General features: G+C 36.1%; 1 protein-coding gene across 8 annotated transcripts in view; it reads right to left on the reverse strand.

The window, feature by feature from the left end:
• STAG1 (STAG1 cohesin complex component) overlaps positions 1-15719 on the reverse strand; it is a 181271-nt gene that overhangs the window by 22861 nt on the left and 142691 nt on the right. For all 8 annotated transcript variants that reach the window (XM_072042766.1, XM_072042767.1, XM_072042768.1 and 5 more), the window contains 4 exons: positions 13703-13790; positions 12103-12183; positions 4994-5086; positions 1377-1551 (listed from right to left, as the gene is read on the reverse strand). In XM_072042766.1, coding sequence (XP_071898867.1) covers positions 1377-1551; positions 4994-5086; positions 12103-12183; positions 13703-13790 — 437 coding nt within the window. The remainder of the gene's footprint in view (positions 1-1376; positions 1552-4993; positions 5087-12102; positions 12184-13702; positions 13791-15719) is intronic.

Raw genomic sequence — 15719 nt, forward strand, 5'->3', positions numbered from 1 at the left:
TTCATGGAGTCAGAGTAGCATTAGGGAATGGAGATTACATAAAAAGATCTTCATCCATCTTTTTGCTGTCTTCCCAGTCCAATCACAGGATGTTAAAAAACCCTAATGTTCCTCAAGAGCCAAGAAAAATAAATACTGTCCTCCTAAAATCTGTTCTTGATTTATTACTCTGAACTTTGAACTCACAAAGTATGATTAACTTGCACTGTGGATTTCTGGTGAAGTTGTGTGTCAAAATGCATTCTTCTTAGGCCATTGTAACCCTTAAAAAGATGCTCAAAAAAGACGTTAGCTAGAAGGATGAAAGGACCTTTAGAGCAAGAGTAAATTCTCTGAGACCGTAGTTCTATCCACTACTGTCTTAACAGATCAAAAATAGCACTTATATGCCACCATAACATACGAGTAACTGAGTTCAATGGAAATTCACAAAATTTGCAAAAAGAACACTACAGTACACATTCAGCAGATGTTTCATATTTTTCGACCCTCTGGGAATCCATCGCTTTTCCAAAGATATTTAGGATTCAGAAGGTGGATACCTCTGTATCTCACTTAGGCATTTGTAACACACAGCAGAATTGAGTTATTTAAAAACAGATGTCAATGACAAATCCACCCCTCCCTGAATGAAAGCCAAAAATCTCCAGTCATCCTTCTGAGGAAGAAGAGATGCTTTAACTCCTGCTTCTCAAAGCATGGCCACACACACACACGGATACCTAGGAAATAACAATAAAGCAAGCAAATGCAATACTTCTCCAAGCAGTCTCCCAGTCTCCAACAATTTCAAATTAACCCTGAGCTTGATTTAATTTATTTATTTATTTATTTATTTATTTTGGGGGGGGGGGGGGGGGGGGGTAGCAGAGTGGGTATTTATTTAGTAACACCAGAGTTTCTTAAGACTATCCTTGCCTAGAGCTTTGATGGTAAGATTCACCTCACAATCCTGTAACTCTGTTTTGAAACTTGAAAGGATTTTTCTTCCATGTACTCTTCTGGCATACTTTTTCCCTTGAAGCCATACTAAACGAAGTCTGTCACTGAACTAAGACTTCAGTATTTTGGAAAATAAATACTAAGGAAAAGATCAGTAAATAATTTTGTATGGATTAATAAAATGTAGTTTACAGGCCAGTTCCATGTCTTCTAAAAACACCCATTTTAATGAAGTGAACTTTGTAACTACTGTTTATTCTTTAACAGATATAACATTGAATACTTCATATTCACACTTAAACCTCCCCCACCAATAAAGAATAGTAATTCTGAAAACATTTTTGAGCAAACTTTTCTGAAAATTCTATTTTCTTCTCTCTTTTGTGTTTGTTATGAAAAAAGATAAAAGTAGAAAACGTGAAGGCTAAACATACCCATGCTCTGGTTTTCATCATCTTGGTCAATGAAGACATGGTCCATCACAAAACTGAGAAGTTCTGACTGAAGGCCTGAGTCTGGATTAAACACCAAAGGCTGAAGACCTTCTCTACCTCCAGTCATCAGCTGATGACTAAAAATCATCAAGAGATCACAAAGCAACATGAAAGCCTGAAAGGTAAAAGAGACATATTAAGAGTAAGAAGCATAAGTCAAGTAAGTGCAAAACAAAATACCATTTATCTGATTTCTAGACATTTTCCCACTATTATTAAATAGAGAGAAAAGCTAAACGAGAAAATAAAAGAGTAACATTATAAGGCAAAATCCAAGCTGAGTCATTCTCAGATCCTGAAAATACAGGGAAACAGATGTAAGCAATGCAATCCTTGCAGAATTTCACTCACAGTTCTCTGTGGAAACAACCAAGTAACTCTGCATGGCTTTCAAATCTAGGTAACAGACAATCAGGGCAGAATTTTTAATGATTTTTACTCATCACTGTTATACCCTTATTAACTGGGAACAGAAAAAAAGTAGCTATAAATAATTCTGTTTCTTTCAAGGGTTTATCTGCATGCTCCCATGCATGAGAATATGACTGTTCTTTCCAATGGCTTATGTTGGAGCATTATAGCCAGTGGTATTCATTTGCATTACATTCAACACCTGAACATCTTTCAGAAAGTATTTCTTAATCATTTTCATTTCTTTATCTTTAACCTTTGATTCTGAGAATAGAGAAAGAGAGGAAGGTTGAAAGTACAAACGTGCAAAAAGACTCCTAGAAGATTAGCGCTGGAAACGCTGCGTCTTTCCCAGGAGCCTGCAGGAGTCTCACTCCAGGCAGTATCAATCACAATTCCCAGGTAGGAGGTAGGCCAAAGGGGTTTTCAAATGAACACAGACTGCAGAATAGCCCTGCCTGATTCATGAAATCCAGGGTAGGCTTTAATTCAGCCCTATATTCCCCTCTACAAACAGCTGAATGCATGCTTTTATAAACTCCCACCTAGTAGTGTTTAAGATGGACTTTAGATCAAGTTTTTGTTTAACTGTGAAGAAGAATACAGTTAAATGTGTATTTAAACATACTTTTGAACCCTCAGAAAAGTTGTGAGTGATAGCAACCTGCTTTACAAACCTCCACCATGAATTCTTTGTGAATTCTAAATGTCACACCAGCTCACTCATCTCGTGGAGTACGTTATAAAATCTGAATGAGCTACACTTACACAAGAACAAAATGCAAATAGTTGTAAACTATGATCAATTTAGACTTTGGAGACAGGTGCCAGTATTTGGGATTTTTCTTCACAGCATCCAAAAAATATTGGGATTGGTTTCAGTGATGATTTCAGCTGCTCTGAACTCCTTTGATATGCATTTGACATTCAAGATAATACTAATGTAGACCTCTAAAAAGCAGGTGGGTACCAATTACACAGTGAAAGTTTTTTTTCTGATCAATATAAAGACAGCATGTACAAATGTCTATCTATTGTAAATATGTCTAGTCACACATTTATTTCACTCAGTCGAAGAAAATTTGTAATGTTTCAGTTCTATTTCTAACAAATACTTAACACTCTTTTCTCTCCTTCAATATGTAATTGACTCTCTCTGAGAAGAATTTATAGATTAAGAAACAAATAAGCTAGTGAGAAAATACAACATGAATTCTCCAAAGATCTAGCCAAATAAAAGGATTAAGGAACAGTTCCTGCACTTGCAGAAAGAGAGTTTTTAAGGAAGAAAATTAAAAAGTTCATAGAAGAATTAGTTGGAAGGTCTCTAGCCCAACCTACTCTGACTGGGACTCTTGCTGTCTCTACATCTGGTTGGCCATGGCTTTGTCTAGCAGAGTCTAGAAAGCTTCCACAGAATTGTGAACTGAAAAGGAGCTTCTAAGAAACGTTTAAATTACCGATTAAAAGAAGATTTGAGAGAAAGAGAATTAAAACATTTCAAAATACATCAAGCACAAAACCATGGCAAGGATCATTTACCATTTGTTGATGTAGAAGCAACATTAAACCTAGTTTATGCTAGAATCGTTAGTATTTTCATGAAGTTAGATGTTATTTTCACATTATACAATGTTAATAAAGTATATTCTATGTTAAGAGTAACTACTCAGAATACTAAATACAATTACTAAACTTAAGTCTGCTGCAAGACAATGACATATAGGAGTCCTTTAAAAGCACGTAAGGTAGGAAGATCTCTGAGCCTTTAATATTCATATTTATCAACTTGCAGGACACAGTGTAAATACTAAGCAGAGCTACCTTTTGAAAAAATAAAACTATCTTTTAAGAAGTATTATCTTAAAAAAACAAACAAACAAAACACAAACATAAGCAAGTACATGTGTGCCACTTAGTTACAGTCTTTGCAAAATCGTGGAAGTGCTGACACAGAAATGCAATTTTAGACAACTAGAAGATGTCAACAGACCTGATAGAAATCAGCAAACATTCCTAACATCTTTGCAAACAAAGCAGCTATTGTTTATTGTATCTCTACAAAATTATTTCACAAATTATTTCAACAAGTCCTTGGATTTAATTTATTTCAATTTCTAGACATATATAGCAGAAGCTTCTCACTCTGTGCATGTGTGGCTTTCCAAAAATCTAACACAGATACCTGGATAACTAACAGTGAATCCCCCAAAATGGATACCTTACTATAATTATATTTCATAAATACAAACCTTTGGCATACACTCACATGCAGAGAAATGTATGCACTTATGTTTTCAGTCAGCTTTCCAAACAGGGAAGCACAGCAACCTGAGTTGTAATGACTACATTCATGAGAATCTAAAAAAAACCCTTGTTTTTTTATATAATGAAGGCACTGTGTAACTGGATATTTTATTCTGATTTACCAAGGCGACATACCTATCAGTCAAGCAACTAATTTTGCATAGTGTGAAACTACATTCTTAGTGTAATTCAGAGTATTTTTGTAAAATTAATTAACATAGATTTCCTGCTAGAAAATACACAGAAGTATGATGTATACTGCTAGAAACGTCAGTTTTCTCTCATTAGCCACCATGGGTAAAAGAGACACAATATTAGCATGAATTGCTACATTTAATGGAATTACTAGGATGATAAAATAATGATAAATATCAAGGCTTCAGTTTTTCCAATCTAAATTCAGACATTTGACTTGTGTAGGAAAGTACTCACTCTAAGTTCTCCATTACTCAATACTAGGGAAAAAATCCAGAAATACACAGAGAAAGATTTAGCCAATTTGAGGCCTCAATCATCCTCTAAAAGTGCCTGTTTCTGTCTTTTAATACAGTAATTAAGTAAAGGAACAGACTTTAATTTTTGATGATTCAGTTAGATGCCTTCAGACAGCTGAACGTGAGCCTAAGCATCCACTATTATATCAAAAGTGAATGTGACATTAGCTGTGCTTTGAACGTAATTTTAATACAGTTCTTTTTATGAAGTGTTTGTTCAGTTTTACTTAGACAGAAGGCACACACGACTTTATTTTAAGTTTGGTGTATTAAGTGTCATTTTGAGTTTTCCTACAGTTTAATACTCACACTTTTGTAAAAGCATGTGACAGGCATTTCTCTTACCTGTTCTTTTACTGGAGTGTTGACATTTGATAGACACTGCTGGCAGACAGCCAGAAAGGATTTCACAGTTTTCCTCAATACCAGTAAGTCCTCCTAGAATAAGGAATAAAATGGAAATATATAAATATTAATAAAAGTTTGCTAGGAAAAATCAAAATTAGAGGATGGCGATAATTTCATACGTTCAATACTATACACTAGCAAAACAAAGAGAGAGGCCATAAAATGTATGCTATTCATATAGCACAGAGTAAAACAAGTCATTAATTTTCAGAAGAATGGCCCAAAGTTCCTTGTAATAAATACTACTAATAAAACAACACATTCCTGAGGTAAAATTATCTGTATTTTATTTGGATGTAGAGTATAAGTGTTTCAGAAGAAAATGTTCAATAGTGGTTTATAAAGAATTCTGTATGTAGATTAATCAATGTGAACAAAAAACACCAATAAGGTGTCTCAAATTCAACAAAAACATTCTCCTAACCATGTGCAGATATTGGAAATGTGAGGGCATATCACAGAAATCTAATGACTTAGGGAAGAAGGAGGGAGGTTTGTAAATCTGGAGGAAGAATGATTTGTGGGTAAAAAAAATAAACAAACAAATGCCTAGTTTGATCACCTTCATCTAGAGACAATCCATGTATATGTTAGCTGTACCAGAAGTGGCAGGTTCAATAGGAAAGCTGGGTACTTTGACCTATGACGTACCCTGATGAATACATATTTTTTTTACAGAAAACAAAGTGAACTGGTGAAAACAAATCAAAATAAAACATAAGATACTGGAGCATAATCCTAAGTATGTAGCAAGCAGCCACCTGCAAATAAGAAATTACTGAAGAAAATATTCGTGAAAAGCTCCTATGTGAAAAGCTACGACAGCCTCTGTCTTGTAACCAAGAAATTTACTGAAAACTGCATAGCTGGGCACCTACTTAATTACTCTGTTTACATTAGGACCAATCTCAACACAGAAAAAAATACAAACCACAAATCACCAGGACTTTGTGTTAGCTTCAAGTTTTGTCAAAATGACCAGCTTTGTCAGCACTGATTTATAGATTCTGCTACTCTGCATTGCTCAGGTGATACAAATACAGCTTCTACCCTGTCTGCCTCTGTCCGGCTGCATTGCGTACATTCACCTGCAACCGTTGCTTTGAAGATCTTTCACTTCCCAGGTTTCACCATCAGAGATCTCATACAGAGGAGGGCTCATCACAGCCATTAATTCGCACTGAGGCTGCTGGCATACCACTGCTGCTGACATTCCCTCCATGGTACCTGCCTGTATCAGCTTTCTGATGGAAGACAGTGTGCCTACAGAACAACATCTAACCTAAATCTGAAGAATCTACGTAGTGCATATGCACCAATTTTTGATTATGATGGATGCTCAATCCATATGGCTCATTTCTAGTGTTAATTTCTTTTATTGCATCCTATCGTAAGATCTTGTTATTATTTGTTTATTGAAAGCCTTTTTGTGGCCCATATGCTTTTTCTGTACTGATTCACAACAGAAGACAGGTCTGCAAGTGCACTGAAGCAATCAGTATGTTCCTAAATCTCTGAACCTCTTGTAATTTTCAATAGACTTAAGTGTGGTTTTCTAATCTGGACTCTGAAGATCTGTAAGTTATATTGCCTTCTTAATCCTAATCATTTTTCTCTGTTAATAAAGGCAAGGATTCATTTCTGCAACTGCATTACACCATGATTACATGACATGTTAGGTAGCTCTGCTCTCTTCTAAGTCACAACTTTGCACTGATCAGCATTCTTGTTTCCAGATATGTCTTCTGTTTGGCTGCATTAAAATGCCTCTTTGCTTATTTAATTGTAATTTGTTTATCAATTGATCCACATTTTAAAAAGTTTTGCTTTACCTTCCCTCATAATTGTTAAAAATAATAATCACTTTTTAGCTGCAAATGGACTCCTCTTGGAGTGCATCAGAAGCTGTTGCATTGTGTGATGATTTCCCAATTTCAACTTTTATCTAATATATTAGCAAGTTTGGAGCTACTGAATATAAATTACATTAAATACACATATTAACCTGAAATGCAATGTGATACTAATGTCCACAGAAATTGCTATTTCAAAATAGTGTTTTTATCAGTCAAAAATGCAATCTTCTCAAGAACAGATTTCCTTGTTCCTTCCAGTCTCATTTGTTGGCCATGTTCTTTGTGTCCTTCAGCCTTGTACTGACTGTTTTCTATCAGCCATTCCAAGTATTCTACCTAGGACTGATGCCAGGCTTATACGTTTGCTATGTTACATAATCATATGATTTATACATTTAAGTATTGGTATTACAATCACTTCAATTTCTTTCTATCTTTAGAAATTACTTTTCATCATAATTATCTTCCATTTAGATGCTAATGAATTCAAAAGAGAAACTAAAACCTACAAAAAAATCCTAGATAAAGGTTAAAAATTGCATGTCTCCCATTTTTCTTTCTGTCAACAGCTGAATAACACCTAGGTACATGCTATTTATTATCCTCTTGCTTGCTGGCATGACAAACATTCAATTTGGAAAGTTAGAAACAGCAAAAGAAAGCCCCCCTGAACAGCGCAACAGAGCCATCTGGAACTTTGCTAAATTTGGAGAAGTCTCCAGACTACTATAGAGTGGTAATGATTTTTTTTTTCTTTTTGCTTGCTTGTTTGTTTGTTTAAGAAAATGGTAAGGAAAAAAATGAATTTGATTTTCAAGTCTTTCACCACTCTAAGGCACACAGCCAAGGTTCTTGAGGTGTGGTTACATGGTATGTGGGCTTCAGCAAAAAAAAAAAAAATGTATAAAAAATTTACTGTCCTCTAGGTTGCTAGGCTAAAGCCACAGGGTCACACTGTGAACTGGATTACTGAAGTGACCCAGGATAAAAATAATCCTTTCCAGAACTGTACAGATTATATAAAATTTAACTAGTACATGGAACAAGAATGAGCCACTAAAAGCAAGGACTTAAACTGTTTTTGCCACCAACTGTAACTGAACAACTGTGCTCACAAGACTTACCTAAAATTTTGCAATTATTTTCTAGCTTTAAACTGAAGGTTTTTTTGTTTGTTTGTTTTTCTACATTGAAGCTATTTAGAAATGCTGTACTTTTGCTAGTGGCGTTTCTTCATATTTTACCATTGCCTTTCCTCTAACCTATTTGTATTGAGTATTCACTTTCTTCTTGCAACTCCAATTCTTTGACAGACGTTACAATGTTCAAGAGCCCTTAGCTCTCAACGCTACTGGGGAGCACAACCTTTTGCATCTTGTGACTCTTTTCTTCCCTTCAGCATTTTGTGCTTGCTTTCATTGTGCCAATATAAATATGAAAAGTTACCAAGTCACTACGTTGTTCCTGAAATCCTTTAATTCCTCTCCACTAATTAGATGTAGAACTTAGGGATATGGTTTAGTGGGGACTGTTAGTGTTAGGTCAGAGGTTGGACTCGATGATCTTGAGGTCTCTTCCAACCTAGAGATTCTGTGATTCTGTGATTCTGTGATTCCTCTGCCTACTAATCAGTTAGTAATAGCTATGCATTTGGCTAGTCTGGCTGCTGCTCGTTCAGAACTGTTTTGCCTTTGTCTTGCCTATGAATGCCTGCTCTACTCATCCTTTTTCTTACTGTTCTAAGATTCAGGACTCTATTCTTCTACAGATATTTTCTTTTCATTACGTACATGTACAGTGCATTGTACAATGGTCCCAGGCACCTGGTTTATTGCATGCATGCATAGATCTAGATGGAAAAAAAACCTGTATAATCTAATACCTGTCTTCTAGCTCAAAACACTGGACTTGTTCCCCATGATCTACAGACAAGAGAACTCTCACTGGGAGATTATCAGTTTCCTTTGAAACTACCTTCAAGGCCCTTTTAATTTGAAGAAAGCTTTTTCTCTAGGCTACAACAGACCGGTCCCACAAATGGAACAATATAAATCACCTCCCCCCAGCAATGTGCAGGTTACCACGAAGAGCCCTGCTCTGCTCACCGACAGCCACGGTCCTGTCCTCAGCTTCTGAACACTTAGAAGACGCAAGTCCAACAATTAGAGCACCGGAGTAGGGATACTTCCAGGCATAAACATGTCATCCTTACCCACCAGTGTTTCCTTTCAGATTTTAGACACCAAGATGACACTACAGGATGCCATTTTTTTTTCCACAGCACACCTTAAAAAAGAGTTTTGAAATAACTCTGTCTCAACTCTGTGCTGTATTTAGGTTAACTGGTGGAATCTTATTTGGCAGAGAATTTGGACTTTCTTACTACTTCAAATAATGAGTAATTACAACCCTTCCATTAAAATGTCCTTAAAGTATTCTGTGCTGTTATCACTCTCTTAAGTATTATGATCAAAATTGCAGTCTGCAAACTGTATTACAGTGTATTACAACTTTCTCCTTTTCTTTTACAGACAGCTTACCTGTATCTAAATGGAAACCATAAAATTTATAAAACCTTATATTTTGTATTGAAATCTTCTGTTATTTTAAACCTCAAGGGCTTATGTGCCCAAAATCTTATATTTTTTTACAGCTATATTCATTGGCCTATTAAAGATACTACCTCAGTCTACAAAGCATCACCTCCATATGTCCTTAGATGTATAGAAAAGCTACAGCAAAGGACCACTAGAAAGGTAGATGGATCTACATATTACAATGTGTCAGAAATGTTCATTTAAGAGCCTGCATAACTTCAAAATGCTAATGAAATACACCATTCTTCATTCTGATATGCTCCCCATTAATGATTTTGTCTTCCCATACATTTTACTTCTGAAGTGATTGATTCCATTTAATGTCTGCTAACTTATAAGCAAGCCTAAATCATGGCAAACAACCATGGGTAAAATGATCTAACAGATTAAAGGATTGATACACTGCATTCTGGATTCATTTACACAGTCACCAAATTAAAATTAAAAGTTTCATATAAAAACACATAGGACAAACACATGTGGGCAAAGCTGTGGCTCCTGGCCAGGTAGGAAGAGCTGAAGGACATTAACGGAGTGCTCTGTAGAACTAAGGATGCAAAACATTGATTACTTTTGTAGGTGTGGGGTGAAACCCCAAACATTAAAGTAATAAGAGCTCTCTAGCTTAGAGTGATTATGATTTTCACTGGGGATTCCAGAAACATAATTGACTTGTACTTCAGATGGTCGTTCACCACAGAACTTTCATAGTCTTTCAAATTCCTACGATCCACGGAATGACTAATATGAGTCAGAACAGAATGCATGAATAGTATTAGAAGCACATGAAAGGTCAAAGCTGTTTTTCATCCATTTCATAAAACAATGTATCACATAAATGTATCCTATTTTGAAAGTAGGAAAAATATACAACTGCACTGAGCTTGTCTGCAAGAAAAACCCATTCACCGAGGTAAAGAGCCTTTTCTTGTTCAGTTTAACTGGACCACGCTGTTGACATTGCAAACAACAGACCACATTCATACTTTGAAACCAAAATGCAAAGCTCTTGACCAGGTCTTGTGCAGATAGATGACATATACATTGGCTACTACCTGCATTTTATGTTAAGTATGCTTCTTTTGCTAAAATTTAGAGACAAGAAAACACAAAACCTTTTTTCCAGTATTGCTACTGGTTATCACTCTGCATTATCAATATTATACTGCACCATTTCACTGTATTTATTTAAAAAAAATGGGAAAATGCAGTGAAGGGAGATAATAATCTCACTGAATGCTCTGGGCTTATACAACCAGACCAGGGCAGGATAGCATCCACTGCTCAAAGGCCCAGAAAGCAGGAGGACATAGTTGCTGGGAATCTTCAGGAGGGGGTAAGTCACCTAGCAAATCCCCAACAATCAGAGCACTTGGGGAGGAATTTAATAAAGCTGTTGAAGACAGCACCTAGGCTTGAATGGTCGACGAAAGTGCTCAAAGTTCTTGCCTCCTTGCACCCAGTACAGATAACCAGCAGTCCAGTTTTCTTTACTAGGGAACCATTAGAACAGGCTTTGGTGTGTTGGTTTTATGGACTTACAGGCTAATGTGTTATATGGCCTCCTGAATTTTGTTTTAGTTATTTGTCTCCTTCTGTCAAAGTGAAATTCCTCCCTAAGGAAAACAATGCTGCTAGCTAGGAGGACTTGAGATGCTTTATTGTGATGAGATTCTGAATTCATTTAAACCAAACGGGATATATCCAGTCTTTCCAGGTATAAGGAATTGAAATGTGATACTAAATACTACTACCATGCCAAAGAGATTGAGAAAACACCTCCCAAATTCAGAATAAGTAGTAACAGTAATTCTTATTTTCTAGTAGCTTTTAAATGTCAATGTCAACATTGAAAAAAAATTACAATAGAATTATCATTTTAAGTACATAAAACGTTGATTTTATCAGTACTTTAGGATAGCACTTTTTGAAGCTGATGGAGAAGTACACTTACTATTACAGTTTTCACACAACTTTAATGTGATGCATTACTTCTGAAGAAGTCCTAAAAGACCAGGTATTGGCCTCTCACTGAGAAATTGCAAAGGAAAGGCCCTGGAAAAGCTAAGTATAATGATCAAGTTACAGGTAACATTGTCCTTAGTGCATGACACTTGCATACACTTGCTTTTTATTAGTATTGTCACCTGACAGTAAGTCTACATTTATATTTAGCAATATGAAAGATGTATGTAAAAGGTAGACAAGCTAAATACACAAAAATACTAAGCTATCTGCGGTGTACAAATCAGTAGCATTGCCTGCAACTGTTAGGCAAGCATTGTCAACTTATTCATTCATGCAAACTGCAAACTCACAATAAAGTGCATTAAGTATCTTCAGCAATAAAAATATAAAAATCAACTAGTATCAAATCCTGATGGAGACAAGCCTCTACTGTTTGTTTGGCTTACTGAGACATATGCATGATATTAAACAGATCTTAAAGTAGTGAGTAAGTCAAAACACAAACTTTGTATCAGCTTCACAAGGGCATGAAATGACTGTACTTGGTGGAGTTAAAAAGAATCAGGTCTTATGTCTTTTTAGGTTAAGCTGTGTTTCTTCAGCAAAGTTTGTATAATCTACTTACTTTGGAAGGGGAGCCTTCAGTGATTTTTACCAGCTGCCAGAGAATAGAGTAATGCGAACACTGCAGTGCCTGAACAACTATCTGTAACAGAGGAAACACAGAATCTGAGCATATTGGAAATACCAAACAAATCAGTGAAGTGTATGTAAAATGCATAACGCATTTTGAGGAGAAAAACAGGAGCAGCTCTCAGATAGTATCTTTTGTTTTCAAGAGTCAGGTTGGTGCAATAAGAAACTAGCCTATTACAATGAAAAAAATACTGTGGATATGCTAGGAAACAAAACAAAACAGAAAACTGTGCCTGGGAATACAGCAAAAGGTGACAATGCAGCATGACAGATGTACAACCCAACATCTACATATCTCAGTTCAAAAGTATGTGTTTAAATACCTATAAATCTTACTTCACTCGTAAAAATGCCTTGAAATTTGTTCCGTTATCAAATGAACTAGTAGCCCAATTTTTAAAAACGAAAAAGTGTAATAAATATTTTTCTCACGGAAAGACAGGATTAGTATTTGTGATGTCCTAAAAAGCATCAATGTCTTTTTAAAATTTCGGTTCTATAACAGGTATTAAAAATTCCACAATCTTTTCAGTATGAAGATGCCTTCAACAGTTAACGATTCTGTGCATACTAAGTCAAGTTTGTAACACCTTTTAGCTGCTTTAAAAGATGTTTTTTTTTTTTAAAATATATTACTAAAAGCCAAACTGTTCCTTTCCAGCAAACTCCTTCCAGTGGACTGAGGAAAGAAATACTGAGGAGAGTTCAGGTTTCTGAAGTTTTTTTCAACGCCTTACAGAAGTATTTGAGGAGCTTACACATGTATCTACTAAGCCCAGAAGCTGAAAAGATGGCTGGCAGTTGCAAGAACATTTTTTTTGTTTTTTTATATCTGCTGGCCCCTTCCCTCCAGGCAGCACAATTCCAGCATTAAGTAGCAAACACTGAGAGAGCAGAAGGTCCCACAGTTTAAAGCCTTGGCTTCAAAACAGGCATGTGGCAATGAGTTTGGCTAGAAGAGTCAGTCTCTACTATGGCTCCAGCTACTTTCACCTCCGTTGGCTGTGAGAAAAGCTTCAGACCTACCAACACCTCCTACCTCAAAAACACTTCAACAGATGTAATGGATTTTTTTTTTCCCTAAATGAAGTTGGATTAGAATTAACAAATGGCTTCTAACTGAAATGAGAAAGGTTCATGGTTTTCATAAGCATCCATTGTACCTTCAATGCACAATAACTGCAATAATTTGAACTGCAGCCAAAGTTTACAAATGATGGGTTTCTGTGTAAAAATCATGATTTATGGAGTGCTTTTCACAGCCAGGAACATTAGTTATTTCTTACTTTACAAATGAGAAAGGTGAAAGGTGAGGCAAGTAGCTCAAAATCACACAGAGTAAAAAGAAAAAACAAGAGCAGTATCCAAGATTTTCCACCTCCTGGACAACGCTTCACTAGAAGAGTAACTTCATTTAAGACTCCACAATTTCCCTAAATAATTGCCACTAGTGCATTAATTTCTTGAACTTCTCTATCACTAGAGTCTTTTAAACACTGATGATGCAAGACACATGTTGCTGTTGGTACCTGTTCTGGCATAGCTCCGTGTTCAATTCCAGTTCTTAGTAATCTGTAGCAGTTACTGAACAGATCCCATTTTGTGAGATCGTGAGCACTAGAATGAGAGATAATAAAGAGATTAGTTATATTTCTAAAAACTTCACATCACAGCAAGAATATACTCTGACCTGGCAGCTCAGTGAACAGTTTGGTATTTTTGCAAAGCCGAGACAATAGAGCATGCTGACAAGGCAGTTGCACAATTAGTTCACATCATGTTAAAAGCATAATTTAGGTTTTCTGATGATAGAGGAAAATAATATTCTACTACATTGGATTTCTGTAGGAAGGAGGTAAACTTGATGCATATCATGCAACTTCAAAGTTACTTAAATGTAGCTACAATCCCCTTCTCAGTGTTGCCTCTAAATAGTAATTGTTGCCTCTTTTGTTCTAAACCTTGGCAGAACTTCAGAAGGCACTTCTCTGGCATGCAACAGCAACTATAGCCCAACTGCAGTAGTGTATACTGAATGAAAAATTGCTTTAAGGAAAAATTACATAATCTTCTGCCTTATCATTTGGCAAAAAATATTATATTTTATCACTAAACATCCTGGAATATCTGAAGTCAGAATGATATACATGTGTATGAGACAGAGATGGTGTTAACCACTCCCTCCATTCAGTGTTTCACATTTCAGTTGTACCAAACTGATTTGTCAGGGAGAGGAATACAAACGAGATTAGCAACATTTACTTTACAGTCTTACACACCTCCAACAGCTTACGTTATAGTTTTTTAATAAAGAACTGAGAAATGCTAAATAAATTACAAAACATTAAGGTTACATGAAAGACAAGAATTATATTTCATAACAAATTTAGTTTTAATACTGTTCTCTAGTAGAGTAAAACTGAAAATTTAAAACCATTTATATGTTTACATGTATAACAGAGAATGCCACCTCAAAATAATAAAAAATATGGTGATTAAAATACTCACCTGGAAGAAGAAGGGATGCTCAGACTGAATTGGCTAGTATAAATTAGATAAAGCAGTCTCATCTGTCTGGCTCCCTTTCATCCCAGCACCTTCATCACCAAGATATGCTCACTTTTCCCACCCCTCTGCTTCTGCCCTGTGTTGGAGCTGCCTGACTTTGTTTAAATAATTAACTACCCTGCTCAGTGAGAAAGAAAAATTCTCTACTTCTGTAACGAACAGAGGGTGAATCAGGAGCTCTGAGATCCTGCTGAGACCCTTAGTATGAAATGCTTCTCAGTCTGGAGTGCGTTGGCCCCATAATCTGGAAAACCTCACTGATAAAAGTTTCACAGATAATGTAGCATTTAATGTCCTTGAGCTGAAAATAAATAAAGTATGCTCTCTAGGGTTGTGCCATTAAGCAAAGGTGCATCTTAGCTTCTAATTAAGATCCATGAACAGAAGAAAAACTATAGGAAAATCTAAACCAAAGCAAAACAAACAATCCTCCCCACCCCCCCTCCCCCCCGCAACAAAAAATCAACATCTCCCCCCCTTCTGGATTTATCTTCAAAGTGTGGAAGTAAAATGTTTTATAGATAAATGATAGGCTGTCAGAGAAATGCCTCTGATTAGTCACATAAAGCACACAGATCCTGCCTCAGCAAATCACAGGGTTGCTAGCAAGGCAGAGTTGTACCTCCTTAATTACAGCACTGTAATTAAAGCAGTAAAATCTCCTTGGTGTGCAGATGCAGATATCGCCATAGCTTACTCTACAGAGAATTCAAGATGAAAAATTGTCTCATGTCTGTGTTTTCATTTTAGAGCCCTTCCTGTCAGGCAGCTGTCACAGGGGGCATTCCCCATTATCCTGACAGCTGGGGGCACCTTAGCTTTTTGCTTGGAGCTTGGCCTTACAACTGTCCTCAGGAAGAGCTATCCAGCTTCCAAAGCTGAAAAATACTAACTAGAGACAATTTTCAGAGTGTTTTTTTTCAATATAAACTTCCTTGAATAAAAGCTTCCACATTAAATTTAGGCATATTCTAGTAC

The sequence above is a fragment of the Anas platyrhynchos genome, chromosome 9, assembly GCF_047663525.1.
Source record: "Anas platyrhynchos isolate ZD024472 breed Pekin duck chromosome 9, IASCAAS_PekinDuck_T2T, whole genome shotgun sequence".
Lineage (NCBI taxonomy): Eukaryota > Metazoa > Chordata > Aves > Anseriformes > Anatidae > Anas > Anas platyrhynchos.